Source organism: Salvelinus namaycush, chromosome 30, assembly GCF_016432855.1.
Source record: "Salvelinus namaycush isolate Seneca chromosome 30, SaNama_1.0, whole genome shotgun sequence".
NCBI lineage: Eukaryota > Metazoa > Chordata > Actinopteri > Salmoniformes > Salmonidae > Salvelinus > Salvelinus namaycush.
This window is the reverse complement of record NC_052336.1, coordinates 27864345-27880275: the sequence shown is the minus strand read 5'-3', so window position 1 is coordinate 27880275 and position 15931 is coordinate 27864345. Positions and strand designations below refer to the sequence as shown.

Here is a 15931-nt window from a genome sequence, read left to right as displayed (position 1 = left end):
GTTAAGTAACTATTTTTTTAAAATATATTCATACTTGTGTTCATCTCTAAGCCAAGCTAGATATCAATTAGGTCCTCATTAAAAAGTGAGAAATAATTCTATCCTATTTTATTACAATTTACAAACATGGCTTGCTTGCTAAAACTACATCAGAGCAGAATGTTCCATTCCTTGGTGGCCAAACAGGGACAGTCTTAAGTATCTATCTCATTATAACATTAACAACTGGCCCAGAGTCAGATTAGGCCTGTTTATCTCATGAAAGGATGCTTTAAACTGATGCATGGCGAGCTGATCCAAAATCTGCACCGCAGGGAAGAGAGTGACTCAGTAGGCACTATGGTAGTGACCAAGCAGACGGTGAGTAAAAGGTGTTGACACATTTCAAATCAAATGTTATTTGTCACATGCGCCGAATACAACCTTACAGTGAAATGCTTACTTACAAGCCCTTGACCAACAATGCAGTTTTAAGAAATATAAGTGTTAAGTAAAAAATTATTCAAGAGCAGCAGTAAAATAACAATAGCGAGGCTATATACAGGGGGTACCGGTACAGAGTCAATGTGCGGGGGCACCGGTTAGTCGAGGTAATTGAGGTAATATGTACATGTAGGTAGTGTTAAAGTGGTTATGCATAGATAATAAACAGAGAGTAGCAGCAGCGTAAAAGAGGGGGGGCAATGCAAACAGTCTGGGTAGCCATTTGATTAGCTGTTCAAGAGTCGTATGGCTTGGGGGTAGAAGCTGTTAAGTATTTTGGACCTAGACTTGGCGCTCCGGTACTGCTTGCTGTGACGTAGCAGAGAGAACAGTCTATGACTATGGTGGCTGGAGTCTGACAATTTTTCGGGCCTTCCTCTGACACCGCCTGCTATAGAGGTCCTGGATGGCAGGAAGCTTGGCCCCGGTGATGTACTGGGCCGCACTCACTACCCTCTGTAGCAGTCGGTAGAGAAGAGTCCAGAGGAAGATGTGTGAGAAAAGACGGTGGCCTCTTGGATAAGCCAGCCAACACTGCTTCGTCACCTCACGGTAGGTAAAAGGCTCAAAGTACGCTAGCTAGAAAGTGAGAAAACACCACGTCATTCACCGGCAATAATCCTCATCCTCCTCAAGCGTTCAAAGAGAGCTTAAGGACACGGTAGTGCCAGTTTACAGGCTTGATTACTGTTCACAGGATGCGGCGAGTTGGAACAGTTGATAAACATACAGAAGATAATGACTACTAGACTTAGAATAAAAGGTGCTATCTAGAACCTAAAAGGGTAATTTAGCTGTCCCCATAGGAGAACCCTTTGAAGAAGGGTTCCCCAGAGGTATCTACATGGAACCCAAAAGGGTTCTGCGTGGAACCAAAAAAGGGTTCTCCTATGGGAACAGCCGAAGAACCCTTTTTCTAAGAGTGTACTGATAATGTTAATAATGTAGGCCTAGAAAGACAATGCCTCATAATAACGGGAATAATAACCACACTACTGTTGGAATATAACGAGTGCTATCCAATATTTCCTATGGAGGGGTGATTGAAACAGGTCCACAGCCCCCCAAAAGCCACATCTCCCAAGACAAGGGTTTTAGAAAATGACTATAGTACCATTCCTAGAATGCTTTTGGAATAAGAAGGCAAAACAACTCACGGTTGCTAAGGTCCTCGGTAAGATATAAACAGGAAGTGTAAACACTAACAAATATAATGATGACAAACACTCCTTGTAGATTCCAATCTCCCTGGGCACAAAAAAAAGTATTTGAGTGTTTGCTTGTATACTATACACACTATGGCCTCAAGCTCTAGCCTAGACGATTTAAGTGAGGTCAGAACCAGACCTGGGTTTAAAATAGTACTTGAAATAATTTAAATACCAGTGCAAACCCCACTCGCCTGGCACTCGAGGCAGGCTCAAAAATGCCAAATAGCTTACTATTTAAATCCAAGACTGGTCAGAACAAGGTCCCCTCAGTTGCATGGGGTGGATAAACAACAGGGCAAATTGGTTCAACGAGTTGAGTTTGGCTTAAAAACGGTGTCTCTAAACATCCACTTCCATTCAGCTTCCCTTTAATTAGTATTCCATATGGCAGAGGGGGGGGGGGGGGGGGGTTGAACATGACTGCACACAGACTCCACACCTTGCCTAAGGTCTCAAGTTATTAAGCTATTTCACATACGGCCGGTGCATACCTCAGTGATGTAGTCTGGTCTAGATGTGTGAAAGCGACATCCTCTGGGTTAGAGATTGACAGGCTGCACACTTTGACAGCAGCAGCAGTGTCTGGGGAACCCCATATAATTAGAAATGATTGGAGGCATGTGGTCCTGGAGGTTGGTCTAGTGGTCAACACAGCCGCCTCCGGACTACCCGTGCCCCTCAACAGCGGGGGTTCAAATCCGTTGTGCCAGTTTCTGTACTGTTCATTCTCCCACTCATTTCCATGCTGTGTAAATAAATGAAATATAACTGTTTTTTTAAGTAAATGGTTAGGGGGAAACTCCTAATTCCTACAAACACCAAAAAACAAGTGAGGGGTGATTCAGTCTGAGTAACACCCCCGCAGCTCATATTATCATATTAACCTCGGCATCTCCCGCGTGTGCTACACTTTGACAATCTTACCGGTCTTCTGGGAAAAAAGGAAAACATACAGATATTCCAAACTAGGTCTGTCTGTGAGTGAAATAGAGAGAGAGAGAGAGAAAGAGGGAGAAAAAAAGAGAGGGGCCTATAGGGAGCTAGGTAGGGATGTGAACAAAACTTGAGTAACAAAACTTCCAGATGTGAACATTGTTTCACCATCCATCCATCTAAAAGCGTAAATTTTTCCAGGGTTTTTGGCAGGAGGAATTTCAGACCAGACCTCAGGAGGATATAATTAAACCCAGAGACAGGGGGGCTGGTGTGTGTGTGTGCGTGTGTGAAAGACAGAGCCAGACAGAACATGAGCTAAACTCTGTCTGATAGGAGCACTCCTGGTGCTGAGCTAGCAACAGTTGAAGAACAAAAACCCTGCACTTACAAAGTGTGTGTGTGGGGGGGGGACCTCTTACACCTGTACTAAAGGAGAGAAGGAGGGGGGGGGGGGCTGCTATCCACACACACTGTCTTTAATCACTCTAGAGTGGAAACAAAGCAGGAGCCACTGAAACCTGTGGATCCTTCAGGACCACGTGTGGAAACACCATCTAGTCTCTCCTCAGTTGAAATGCAGCTACAGCCATCATTTCACCTTCATTACTGCCTTGTACACTGCTCTTTCCATGACATACAGTAGACTGACCAGGTGAATGCTATGATCCATTATTGATGTCACTTGTTAAATCCACTTCAATCAATGAAGGGGAGGAGACAGGTTAAAGAAGGATTTTTAATTACGACACGGCGTGTGGTGCATGAAATGTATTCTTGGATGTTACACATATTCAAGTTTAACAGTCTGTGCTCAACACTTAGCTAACTAGATGGCCATTTAGATCACTTGTAACAAGCAAATACTGATATACAGTAAATACGCTTATTGGTATCAATAATGTTTTTCTAAAGTACTTGTGGCCTGTAGCATATGTTTTTTTTAAAGAACTGAAAATGCAGTTAGTATGGCACAAAGAAAATGTCAATCAAAAAGTAACATTGGAATTTGCACAACAGGATGCTTGGTTAAGGTACTGTACGAGGGCACAGAATCTTACTCTTTTTCAGATAAATTCTTCAGGGACATTTTCAAGAACAAAAAGCATTTATCTCATGGGTCTTCAGAGCACTGTAGCAGTCAGCTACTGTTAGACTAGACAAAAATAGAATGGACACTGTCAGCATGGGTGAATTGGCTGTGTGTGTGTGTGTGTGTGTGTGTGTGTGTGTGTGTGTGTGTGTGTGTATGTGTATGTGTGTGTGTGTGTGTGTGTGTGTGTGTGTGTGTGTGTGTGTGTGTGTGTGTGTGTGTGTGTGTGTGTGTGTACTGTAGCAGTGAATTTCAATAGACAGAGACACATGCTCAACACAAACTAAGAGCTATGAAACTACATAGGCCCTACCAGTTTGGGATTGGATCAAATTCAATCATTATATTTAAAAAAAATGATTTATCCTGATTTATTCCAGAATATCTACTTTCAGCGACAGTGGGGAAATTGCCATATAGCAGTTCTTGGCATAATATTCTTACCATTTAGGAAGAGCTCCTCTTGTAGGGCTTGTCTGGCAGCAGGAGAGAAGCACCGTTTCCTTAGCCATTCTGGGTCAAACTCGCTGGTGTGCTGGTCCGGCCACACTATGGACACCTGAGGACAACCACAGAGGTTGGTTAAGGGTTTGCGTGGGAATCCCAAACCTTTCCCAAAGGCAGCTCATACTAGTGTAGCACATGGGGATGTGTGAAACTTGCTCCTCAGCCTGAAGTGTCCCCACTTGCACTTCTCTCAAATGTTGTGCACAAATTTGTTTACATCCCTATTAGTGAACATTTCTCCTTTGCCAAGATAATCCATCCACCTGACAGGTGTGGCATAGAAGCTGATTAAACAGCATGATCATTACACAGGTGCACCTTGGGAACAATAAAAGGCCACTCTAAAATGTGCAGTTTTGTCAGAGAATATAATGTTAATTTCTCGATCATACCTCACTCCAATGTCGTTTTAGAGAATTTGGCAGTACGTCCAACCGGCCTCACAACCGCAAACCACATGTATGGCACTGTGTGGGCGAGAGGTTTACTGATGTCATCATTGTGAACCGAGTGCCCCATGGTTGCAGTGGGGTTATAGTATGAGCAGGCATAAGCTACGGACAATGAACACGATCGTATTTTATCAATGGCAATTTGAATGCACAGAGATACAGTGACGCGATCCTGAGGCCCATTGTCGTGCCATTCATCCGCTGCCATTACCTCATGTTTCAGAATGATAATGCATGGCCCTATGCCACAAGGATCTGTACACAATTCCTGTAAGCTGAAAATATCCCAGTTCTTCCATGGCCTGCATACTTACCAGACATGTCACCCATTGAACATGTTTGGGATGCCCTGGATCACGCGTACGACAGCGTGTGCCGCCAATATCCAGCAACTTTGTACAGCCATTGAAGAGGAGTGGGACAACATTCCACAATCAACAGCCTAATCAACTCAATGCGAAGGAGATGTGTCACACTGCATGAGGCAAATGGTGGTCACATCAGATATTGACTGGTTTTCTGATCCACGCCCCTACCTTTTTTTAAGGTATCTGTGACCAACAGAATCATATCTACAGTACCAGTCAAAAGTTTGGACACACATTCTCATTCCAGGGTTTTTCTTTATTTTTTACTCTTTCTACATTGTAGAATAATAGTGCCTACATCAAAACTATGAAATAAATAGTAACCAAAAAAATTGAATCAAAATATCCTGTTGAAAAACAAATGATAGTCCCACTAAGCGCAAACCAGATGGGATGACATATCGCTGCAGAATGCTGTGGTAGCCATGCTGGTTAAATGTGCCTTGAATTCTAAATAAAATCACTGACAGTGTCACCACCAAAGCACCCCCACACCATCATACCTCCTCCTCCATGCTTCACGGTGGGAACCTCACATGCGGAGATCATCCGTTCACCTACTCCACCTGCGTCTCACAAAGACAAATTTGGACTCATCAGACCAAAGGGCAGATTTCCACTGGTCTAATGTCCATGGCTCGTGTTTCTTGGCCCAAGCAAGTCTCTTCTTATTATTGGTTTCCTTTAGTAGTGGTTTATTTGCAGCAATTAGACCATGAAGGCCTGATTCACGCAGTCTCCTCTGGACAGTTGATGTTGAGATGTGTCTGTTACTTGAACTCATTTATTTGGGCTGCAATTTCTGAGGCTGGTAACTCTAATTAACTTATCCTCTGCAGCAGTGGTAACTCTGGGTCTTCCTTTCCTGTGGGGGTCCTCATGAGAGCCAGTTTCATCATAGCGCTTTATGATTTTTGAGAATGCACTTGAAGAAACTTTCAAAGTTCTTGAAATTTTCCGGATTGACTGACCTTCATGTCTTAAAGTAATGATGGACTGTTGTTTCTCTTTGCTTATTCGAGCTATTCTTGCCATAATATGGACTTGGTCTTTTACCAAATAGGGCTATCTTCTGTATACCACCGCTACTTCATCACAACACAACAGATTGGCTCAAACGCATTAAAAAGGAAAGAAATTCCACAAATTTACAGGTGTGCCTTGTTAAAAGTTAAGTTAATTGAAATGGATTCCAGGTGACTACCTCATGAAGCTGGTTGAGAGAATGCCAAGAATGTGCAAAGCTGTCATAAAGGCAAAGGGTGGCTACTTTGAAGAATCTCAAATCTCAAATATATTTTGATTTGTATAACACTTTTTTGGTTACTACATGATTCCATATGTGTTATTTCATAGTTCTGATGTCTTCACTATCATTCTACAATGTAGAAAATAGTAAAAAAATAAAGAAAAACCCTTGAAATGAGTAGGTTTGTCCAAACTTCTGACTGGTACTGTATATTCTTAGTCATGTGAAATCAATAGATTAGCGCCCAATGAATTTATTTCAATTGACTGATTGGGGCAAAGGCACTGCATCTCAGTGCTAGAGGCGTCACTACAGACCCTGGTTCGATTCCAGGCTGTATCACAACCGGACGTGATTGGGAGTCCCATAGCGCAGCGCACAACTGGCCCAGCATCGTCCGTGTTAGGGTTTGGCCAGGGTAGGCCGTCATTGTAAATAAGAATTTGTTCTTAACTGACTTGCCTAGTTAAATAAAGGTTAAATTAAAAAATACAAAATATGAGCTGTAAATCTTTGAAATTGTTGCATGTTGCGTTTATATTTTTGTTCAGTATAAATTAACTTAAGTGGAGTAGGATGAGTGCCATTAGATTGACACGGATATAAGGTCAGTTTTACATTTCCCTCCTTATGGTTAAATTGAGGAAAGATAAGTTCATCCAAGATATGTTACCTTGTTGTTGTCAGTGACTTGGACCCGGTCGACCCCAGTGTGGATGTCCAGCTGGGAGAGCAGCAGGCTGCGGGCCTGGGCCGACTGCAGGGTACACAGTGGGCATTGACAATTGTCCCTAAGCCATGTGTACGGGTACAGGCTCTGTCCGCTGCCCTCCCACTCAACCTCCAGTAGCCTTTCCTGCTCCAGGGCCCGGACCTGCCTCACCCCAGGGCTGTCCCCCAGGGCGGTGGAAGGGAGCGGGGCGGGTGCTTGGGTCCCGTGCCCACGGAGCTGCCTCCAGGTCAGGTGAAGAGAAGGAGATCCAGGCCTACCCCCAGCCCTCAAGGCATGGCAGGCCAAGACGGAGCTTCGCTTGAGCATGGTCGGCAGGGTACATCGTGCTATAGTGGTCGTCCACATCCTCGAACCGGGACCTCCGGATGAGAGCAGAAGGGTTGTCGGAAAGGACAGTACACTCTGGGATCCAAGTCATCATAAATATTCCAACGGTTAATAAGGGTACAGGTCAAGACACATCTAGGCATGTAATACTTGTTTTTTTTTACTTTTATTTTGAAGTTATTTTTGAATTATTGTTTTAAATGTATTGTATTATCTAGGCATATTTCACCATAAATGGAATTGAGATGTTTAAAAAAAAGTAACTTTTATTTAAATAGTTCGATTTAAAATAGGCTAGTTTGAGGCAAAAGGTGTAATAATACTAAATGCACCTTGCTACCACACTGATGGGGAGAACAGGACCTTGCAACTTTTTGTATCCAAAATTGCTTTCATTTGTTATTTACAAGCGCGGCAACACTGGGTCGTCCCTAGACACCACAGACAAAGTCATAAACCCCGCCTATTTCTACAATTTATCTTCTTAAATGTGATTTTAAACATTACCCTAACCTTGAAAACACAATGCTAACCCTAATCTTAAATTAAGCAAAAAGCAACAACAAAAAACATGCTTTTTACGATATAGAATATTTTGACGTTGTGGCTGTGCTATCTAGTGGAAACCACAACATTGCGCGACACATTTTTTGTTGTTATAATTCTGTTCTGATACATTGCATGTTTCCGCTTTGGAAACTAGATGAAAGGTCAATACATGGGCAAGCGTCCCGGAAGCAGCTCGCACTACAGATTTAGAAAAAAGGCTAATATATATATAATAGATTGCCTTATTTTGTTATTCCGTACTTTGAGAAACCTTACAAACTATATATTTTTAACTATTTGTACTTATGCGAGTCTGAACTGCTAGGCTAGGTTTACTGTAGCTATCTGCCCAGGCTAGCTCTCGTTCTACTACTAGCTAACGTTACCTTAGCAAGCTACTATTACCATTTAATTTAGCCTCCAATGACAAAATAGTTGACATTAGACGCTCACTTGCTGATATTAATTGAATGATTTACGAAAATCCCATGTTTGTAGCGAGCTAGCTAGCATATATCCCATTCATTTATGTGGAGACAGCGAACTACCGTTACTGTATAATTTATTTAACGTTACTTTGCTTTCACTACGCAACCAGACATTCCAGTGACAACACATGCTATATTTACCGGCAACATTACAATATGTAGTATCTAAAAAATAATTATGAAAAATGTATGTACCTGTATTATTTTGGTAGGCTTCTAAACTTTTGAATGTTCTTTGTCAACGAAGCGTCTATCAAAAATGCAGTGCCGACTGTCAAACTAGGGGAAAGGTTAGCACGTGGGTGAATGACATAACCACTGTCGTTGTGGAGGCATCAGAGATGGTGAGGCAGTGAACTTTGCTGACATGACATCAACAGACCAGGGTTATAGTGTGCCAATATCAAGGTTGGGAACTTAGGAAGTCGATCACAATTAGAATAGCTATTAATCATTCTCCCACTCGGTTTACATATTACAGAATATAGCAGAGCAATCTCTTACCTCTCAGCTCTTTAGTTGTGTCAGTTGTGTAGTTGGTCAGTAACAGGTTTAATTAAACTAGCCTGTGGTCTGGAACTGGGTGCAACAACTGCTTAAAATTATATTTCAATTATATTAAATTAAAATTATTTATTCACACTACTCAGAACCCTGTTAGTGGAGAGTGACAGTATTCTAATTATTTCCTTAATACTGTCTGCTACTTACCAGGTATTGACTTAGAAAATACTTTAAACAATAATAGCTACATTGCAATAGAATACTAATTATCTTCCAATACAATTTGTTGCCAGGTAGTTTCCATTTGTGTTGAATTATTTTATGAAAGTGCTAGATGATTAACTGTTACCACATGAGTAGTGTAATTCTGCAAGGGGACATGTTAACTAATCTCCCCTCCCCTCAAGGCAACAGCAGACAAACTATTGTAACGACCCTGGGTTTATACGCGCGGAAATCGACTCTGCCGTTCGAGCATGCTTTTGCGGCACAGTCGATAGCGCGCCGGACCTCGGGCTAGGAGGTCGAGGGTTCGAGACCTGCTCCCTGCTGTTTCATTACACTATGTAATCCAAGACACATGACTGTTTGTGAGACCAAGACTGCTTTATTCCACTGAGCAAAAGCCTAGGCATTTGATCTGGGAGCTAACACAAGTCTTCAGGTCACAGTTATGAGGTATAATTTCCAGCAATTCTAGGCTATTCCTCCCTCTTGCCTGGCTCTCCTCCTTGCAAATGCGCACAGACTACTTCCTCATGGGAAAACATAGTGTGTAATAAAACACTTCTTGTGGGCATGTAGGGGCACTTTGAAGTATGTCCTTAGAATCTTTGTAAAGTTGCTAACTACTGTTTGTCCTAGAAAGCTGTGCAAAGCACTGGTTTCACCAGCTGTAGTTCAGTCTTGTCTATAATAACGAGGCGTCCAAACCCCTGAGTCAAACACAAAATCTTTAATAAAAAACGGAACACACAAAACATGTTAGGAACGTTGCCACAGACAGTGTTTGAAGTCCATGAGTGCTGCCTGCAGTCTTAAGTGTTTATCATACTTGTTGCCACACATACATATATATCATTTCGAAAAGAAAAACAATAGATATTGCAGATATTGAAACATATTAGCCTAAACAAAAATAACGAGTACAATTAAGCTCTTCTGTCACATAGATATTGACATGCACAGCATTTATTCCCATAACATGCTCTGAACATTTCCCCAAACGATATTGCATCCACAAAAATGCAAAGGGATATACACATCATAAGTCACAACCTTATACGTTTAAACAAGGCAAACATTGTTCAAAGTATTATTTAAAACTCTTGTTAATTGGCCTTACTGTAAAAATAGAAATGCTAATTGTTATGCATTGTAAACATTTCAATAATTTCCAGCCAAATTCCCTCAACTGAATGCAAGATCTCAGAGATACAAGCTGCCAAGTGGATTCTGTAGGTAGGCCATGTCACATACTCTATAAATAACACCTGTTGCGACTGTTAGACAACGTCATCGCGATGAATGAATAGTCATCTTTGAAATCCCCCGTCAGAGCAAGGCATCGACAATTATCAATTGCAAAGGCATTTTAACGCAACACCATATTGCAAATGCCCAAATAATGTTGCCACAAGTAAACCATAGGCCAACCCAAAATGAACTGACAACATTGTCAATGAATTACATTTCACCCTACATGCGAAACCCCACTAGGCCTATTGTATTTTTAGAATAAATAAAACTGGTATCATTTCTGTCTGCATGTTTTATCTCTCCTTTAATATAAATATGCAATGAAATACGACATGATTTCGCCAATATTATTTTCCTCAGACTACTTTTATAACTCGGCTTAAACTAATTTACCCAAGTTTAACCTTCATGTATTCATTTTTCAATCGGCTCAATCTGGTCCCGTGACTTCGAATTATGAGAGAGAGAAGCTCGTGTTTATCCTTCAACCCCACCGATATGTACAGTGTGTTCTTTAGCACGTCTCTTGTGTGGACAACCATGTTCAGAAAGTCGTCGTTTATGCGGTGCTCCTCCTTCAACTCGTTCTCCTGACTCTGTTTGAATTTCACCTCCAGTTCTAACAGAGACTTTTCAGAGTTTGTAAAAGCCTCGCCAATCTGAGTCGTCTCCCTTCTCAAATATTTTCCATAGCTGTCCTCTCCGTCCAAATCAAAATAAATGCTTTTCCCGATCCCCTCTAGCACCCTGGCCGAGTCTTCGATGTGTCTCTTGATGATCGTGAAATCATCTCGGATTACCGAATCGTGGTCCTCGTCAAGACCGCATTTTCGGTCGTCTGTCATTTTAAAAAGCATTTGACATTTTTCCGGATCATCGTTATTCTCATAGTCGCCGTCTGGCACAAAGTAGTGATGGAACGTGCCGTTAGACATCTCTGGATACAGAGGTCCGTTAAAAAACGCACCGCAGATCGGCAATGAAAACATCCCAATAGCGAGTAAGTGTAGAAAAGCCATCCTACCCACTTATTGACAATACGTGAGCAATAGAAGATGCTTTCCTTTAGAGCGCAAAAAAATATGATTTAATTCGCTCACCAATCAAACATTTCCAAACTTGCAATGCATGTGGTATCCATGAGCTAAAATACCGAAAGTAACTAGGTGTCCAGGCAGGCTTTGTGATATTTTTAAATCTTCTTTCAGGTCGCTCCTCGTTTAGCCTATGCAAGTGTTGCCAACTATTTTTCAAGGAAAGTAGCAGTTGGTTCAGCCACAGACAGTCACGTGAAAGTTTGAAATACTTTTTTTTAGCTTTACACATAGAAACCCCAAAGATTTCACGCAGGAGTAGCCTATCAAACAGAGAAATTTGAAAGTGCCTGACCGTAGCTTTGTGACTCAATTTCAAGTTCAACATCTGGATTGCTCAAGCACCGCGTTTGGTTTTGACTAATGATAGCCTACCCTCTCTCAACTCTCAAATTACATCCATGCTCCGTCACTTAAAAGGAAGCGCAGTTTCAATTGACTTCAGGCCCGGTCCTGGCCGATATGCAGCCTAGACAAGACAAAAAAAATGCTCCCCTCCTATCCCCACAAAGTAGAATACAGTCTCGGCCCACAATGCACTTTAATGAATGCCTATCCATCTGGTACCTACTTTTGTAAAACAGGCACGTTACATGAGCTTTATAGTCCTGATACCTGACAGACTGGAGACTAATTATATACTGAACAAAAATTAAATGCAACATGCAACAATTTCAAAGATTTTACTGAGTTACAGTGCATAGAAGGAAATCAGTCATTTGAAATAAATTCATTAGGCCCTAATCTATGGATTTCATTCATTAGGCCCTAATCTATGGATTTCACAACTGGGCAGGGGTGCTGCCATGGGTGGGCATAAGCCAGGCCCACCCAATCAGAATCAGTTTTTCCCTACAAAAGGGATTTATTACAGACATAAATACTCCTCAGCACAATAAATAGACTATGTCAATCTCGACAAACAGAAAATACCTACCTTGTTGGCTTACCCAGTATCAAAGGCTTGTTTTGACAATCTCCAAATGTCATTAAACTTTTTGGTGTTTTGTAACAGATGTCTCTTTCCATTCATCAATTGTCCACTGCACAGTTTGGATTGATTTATTGGTTTAATTTTTCAGAAAAAAAAATACACCTTTCCTTTTTTAAAGTGACTTGGATTGCACAATAAAGTGAGAGACTTATTTCCATTGTGGTCCCTATTTTTTTTACATAAATACATATACAATTACACTGAACAAAAATATCAACGCAACATGTAAAGTGTTAGTCCCATGTTTCATGAGCTGAAATAAAAGATCACAGATATTTCTCGCAAATTATGTGCACAAATCTGTTTAAATCCCTGTTAGTGAACATTTCTCCTTTGCCAAGTTAATCCATCCACCTGACTGGTGTGGGATATTAAGAAGCTGATTAAACAGCATGATCATTACACAGGTGAACCTTGTGCTGGGGACAGAAAAGGCCACTCTAAAATGTGCAGTTTTGTCACACAACACAATGGCACAGATGTCTCAAGTTTTGAGGGAGAGTGAATTTGGCATGCTGACTGCAGGTCAGAGCTGTTGCCAGAGAATTGAATGTTAATTTCTCTACCATAAGCCGCTTCCAACATTGTTTTAGAAAATTTGGCTGTACGTCTAACAGACCTCACAACTGCAGACCATGTGTAACCACACCAGCCCAGGACCTCCACATCCGGCTTCTTTACATTCGGAATAGTCTGAGACCCGGACAGCTGATGATACTGAGGAGTATTTCTGTCTGTAATAAAGCCCTTTTGTGGGGAAAAACTCATTCTGATTGGCTGGGCCTGGCACCCCAGTGGGTGGGCCTATGCCCTCTCAGACCCACCCATGGCTGCACCCCTGCACAGCCATGTGAAATTGATAAATTAGGGCCTAATGAATTTATTTCAATTTACTGATTTTCTAATATGAACTGTAACTCAGTAAAATCATTGAAATTGTTTCATGTTGCGTTTATATTTTCGTTCAGTATATAAAAATATCAATACCATGCAGTGGATCACCATGTGCAATGCTAAGCGTCGGCTGGAGTGGTGTATAGCTCGAATGCATAGCGCCAACTGTAAAGTTTGATGGAGGAGGAATAGTGGTTTGTGGTTGTTTTTCATGGTTCGGGCCAGGCCCCTTAGTTCCAGTGACGGGAAATCTTAATGCTACAGCATACAATGACATTCTAGATGATTCTGTGCTTCCAACTTTGTGGCAACAGTTTGGGGAAGGCCCTTTCCGGTTTCAGCATGACAATGCCCCCGTGCACAAAGCGAGGTCCATACAGAAGTGGTTTGTTGAGATCGGTGTGGAAGAACTTGACTGGCCTGCACAGAGCCCTGTCCTCAACCCCATTGAACACCTTTGGGATTAATTGGAACGCCGACTGTGAGCCAGGCCTAATCACCACAACATCAGTGCCCAACCTCACTAATGCCTCTTGTGGCTGAATGGAAGTAAGTCCCCACAGCAATGTTCCAACATCTAGTGCAAAACGTTCCCAGAAGAGTGGAGGCTGTAATAGCTGCAAAGTGGGGACCAACTCCATATTAATGCCCATGATTTTGGAATGAGATGTTTGACGAGCAGGTGTTCACATACTTTTGGTGTGTATATATAAACTCAGCAACAAAAAAAAAATGTCCTCTCACTGTCAACTGCGTTTATTTTCAGCAAACTTAACATGTGTAAATATTTGTATGAACATAACAAGATTCAACAACTGAGACATAAACTGAACAAGTTCCACAGACATGTGACTAACAGAAATTGAATAATGTGTCCCTGAACAAAGGGGGGTTCAAAAGTAACAGTAAGTGTCTGGTGTGGCCACCAGCTGCATTAAGTACTGCAATGCATTTCCTCCTCATGGACTGCACCAGATTTGCCAGTTCTTGCTGTGAGATGTTACCCCACTCTTCCACCAAGGCACCTGCAAGTTCCCGGACATTTCTGGGGGGAATGGCCCTAGCCCTCACCCTCCGATCCATCAGGTCCCAGACATGCTCAATGGGATTGAGATCTGGGCTCTTCGCTGGCCATGGCGGAACACTGACATTCCTGTCCTGCAGGAAATCACGCACAGAACGAGCAGTATGGCTGGTGGCATTGTCATGCTAGAGGGTCATGTCAAGATGAGCCTGCAGGAAGGGTACCACATGAGGGAGGAGGATGTCTTCCCTGTAACGCACAGCATTGAGATTGCTTGCAATGACAACAAGCTCAGTCCGATGATGCTGTGACACACCGCCCCAGACCATGACGGACCTCCACCTCAAAATCGATCCCGCTCTAGAGTACAGGCCTTAGTGTAACGCTCATGCCTTCGACGATAAACGCGAATCCGACCATCACCCCTGGTGAGACAAAACTGCCACTCATCAGTGAAGAGCCCTTTTTGCCAGTCCTGTCTGGTCCAGCGACGGTGGGTTTGTGCCCATAGGCGAAGTTGCTGCCGGTGATGTCTAGTGAGGACCTGCCTTACAACAGGCCTACAAGCCCTCAGTCCAGCCTCTCTCAGCCTATTGCGGACAGTCTGAGCACTGATGGTGTTGTTCCTGTGCAGCTGTTGTTACACGTGGTCTGCCACTGCGAGGACGATCAGCTGTCCATCCTGTCTCCCTGTAGCGCTGTCTTAGGCATCTCACAGTACCGACATTGCAATTTATTGCCCTGTCCACATCTGCAGTCCTCATGCCTCCCTGCAGCATGCCCAAGGCACGTTCACGCAGATGAGCATGGACCCTGGGCATCTTTCTTTTGGTGTTTTTCAGAGTCAGTAGAAAGGCCTCTTTAGTGTCCTAAGTTTTCATAACTGTGACCTTAATTGCGTACCGTCTATAAGCTGTTAGTGTCTTAACGGCCGTTCCACAGGTGCATGTTCATTAATTGTTTATATTTCATTGAACAAGCATGGGAAACAGTGTTTCCCTTTACAAAGTTATTTCGATTTTTAGGAATTATCTTTGAAAGTCAAGGTCCTGAAAAGGGACGTTTCTTTTTTTGCTGAGTTTATGTATATATAAAGGAAGAGAAGCTTAGGACTAACCCCAGAGAGATAGAGATATGCCGGTGGCATGCTATGACACCAACATGCATTTCTTTATGTCAGATGGCTACTGCTATACAGATATAGACGTACAGAAGGATGGTAATTCGTTAACTCTCGTAGGCCTGAAACAGTCTTCCTCACCTTAAGTTCAACTGTCAGAGTCAGTTGTAGCGCCAGGACGTACTGCCTTCATATCATAGACCTGCAGTAGCTAAAGCTTAATAATAGCCACACCATACCAAACCTTCACAAACGTTTCGAAACTTTATTATGGTAATATCAAAAGTAAGTCCAGCCATTGTTTATAGGGAAAATACGAGCAGAAGAGCAAATGTAAGCCAGGGAAAAAACGCACTACCCTCCCCTGTGCCCACAAAAAACCCATGCAACCCTCCCCAAAGTTAAAAGAACAGTTTGACAACCCTCCCC

The 15931-nt window shown here is 42.4% G+C and overlaps 2 protein-coding genes across 3 annotated transcripts in view; both read right to left on the bottom strand.

Annotated features, from left to right (window-relative positions):
• LOC120024944 (gamma-butyrobetaine dioxygenase-like) overlaps positions 1-8702 on the bottom strand; it is a 29497-nt gene extending 20795 nt beyond the window's left edge. Inside the window, exons 1-3 of one of the 2 annotated variants that reach the window (XM_038969328.1) lie at positions 8589-8702; positions 6970-7431; positions 4165-4279 (exon numbers count right to left, since the gene is read on the bottom strand). In XM_038969328.1, the coding sequence (XP_038825256.1) occupies positions 4165-4279; positions 6970-7374 (520 nt within the window). In that variant the 5' untranslated portion in view covers positions 7375-7431; positions 8589-8702. The remainder of the gene's footprint in view (positions 1-4164; positions 4280-6969; positions 7432-8588) is intronic. The other variant, XM_038969329.1, reaches the window with a different exon arrangement.
• Positions 8703-9837: 1135 nt separating this feature from the next.
• LOC120025107 (fin bud initiation factor-like) lies at positions 9838-11876 on the bottom strand. Its single transcript, XM_038969539.1, has one exon. The coding sequence runs from the start codon at positions 11393-11395 to the stop codon at positions 10766-10768; it is 630 nt and encodes a 209-aa protein (XP_038825467.1). The 5' UTR covers positions 11396-11876; the 3' UTR covers positions 9838-10765.
• Between the last annotated feature and the right edge of the window lie 4055 nt (positions 11877-15931).

Coding starts and splice junctions, on each gene's coding strand:
- LOC120025107 (XM_038969539.1), bottom strand. CDS start 11,395: ATGGCTTTTCTACACTTACTCGCTATTGGGATGTTTTCATTGCCGATC.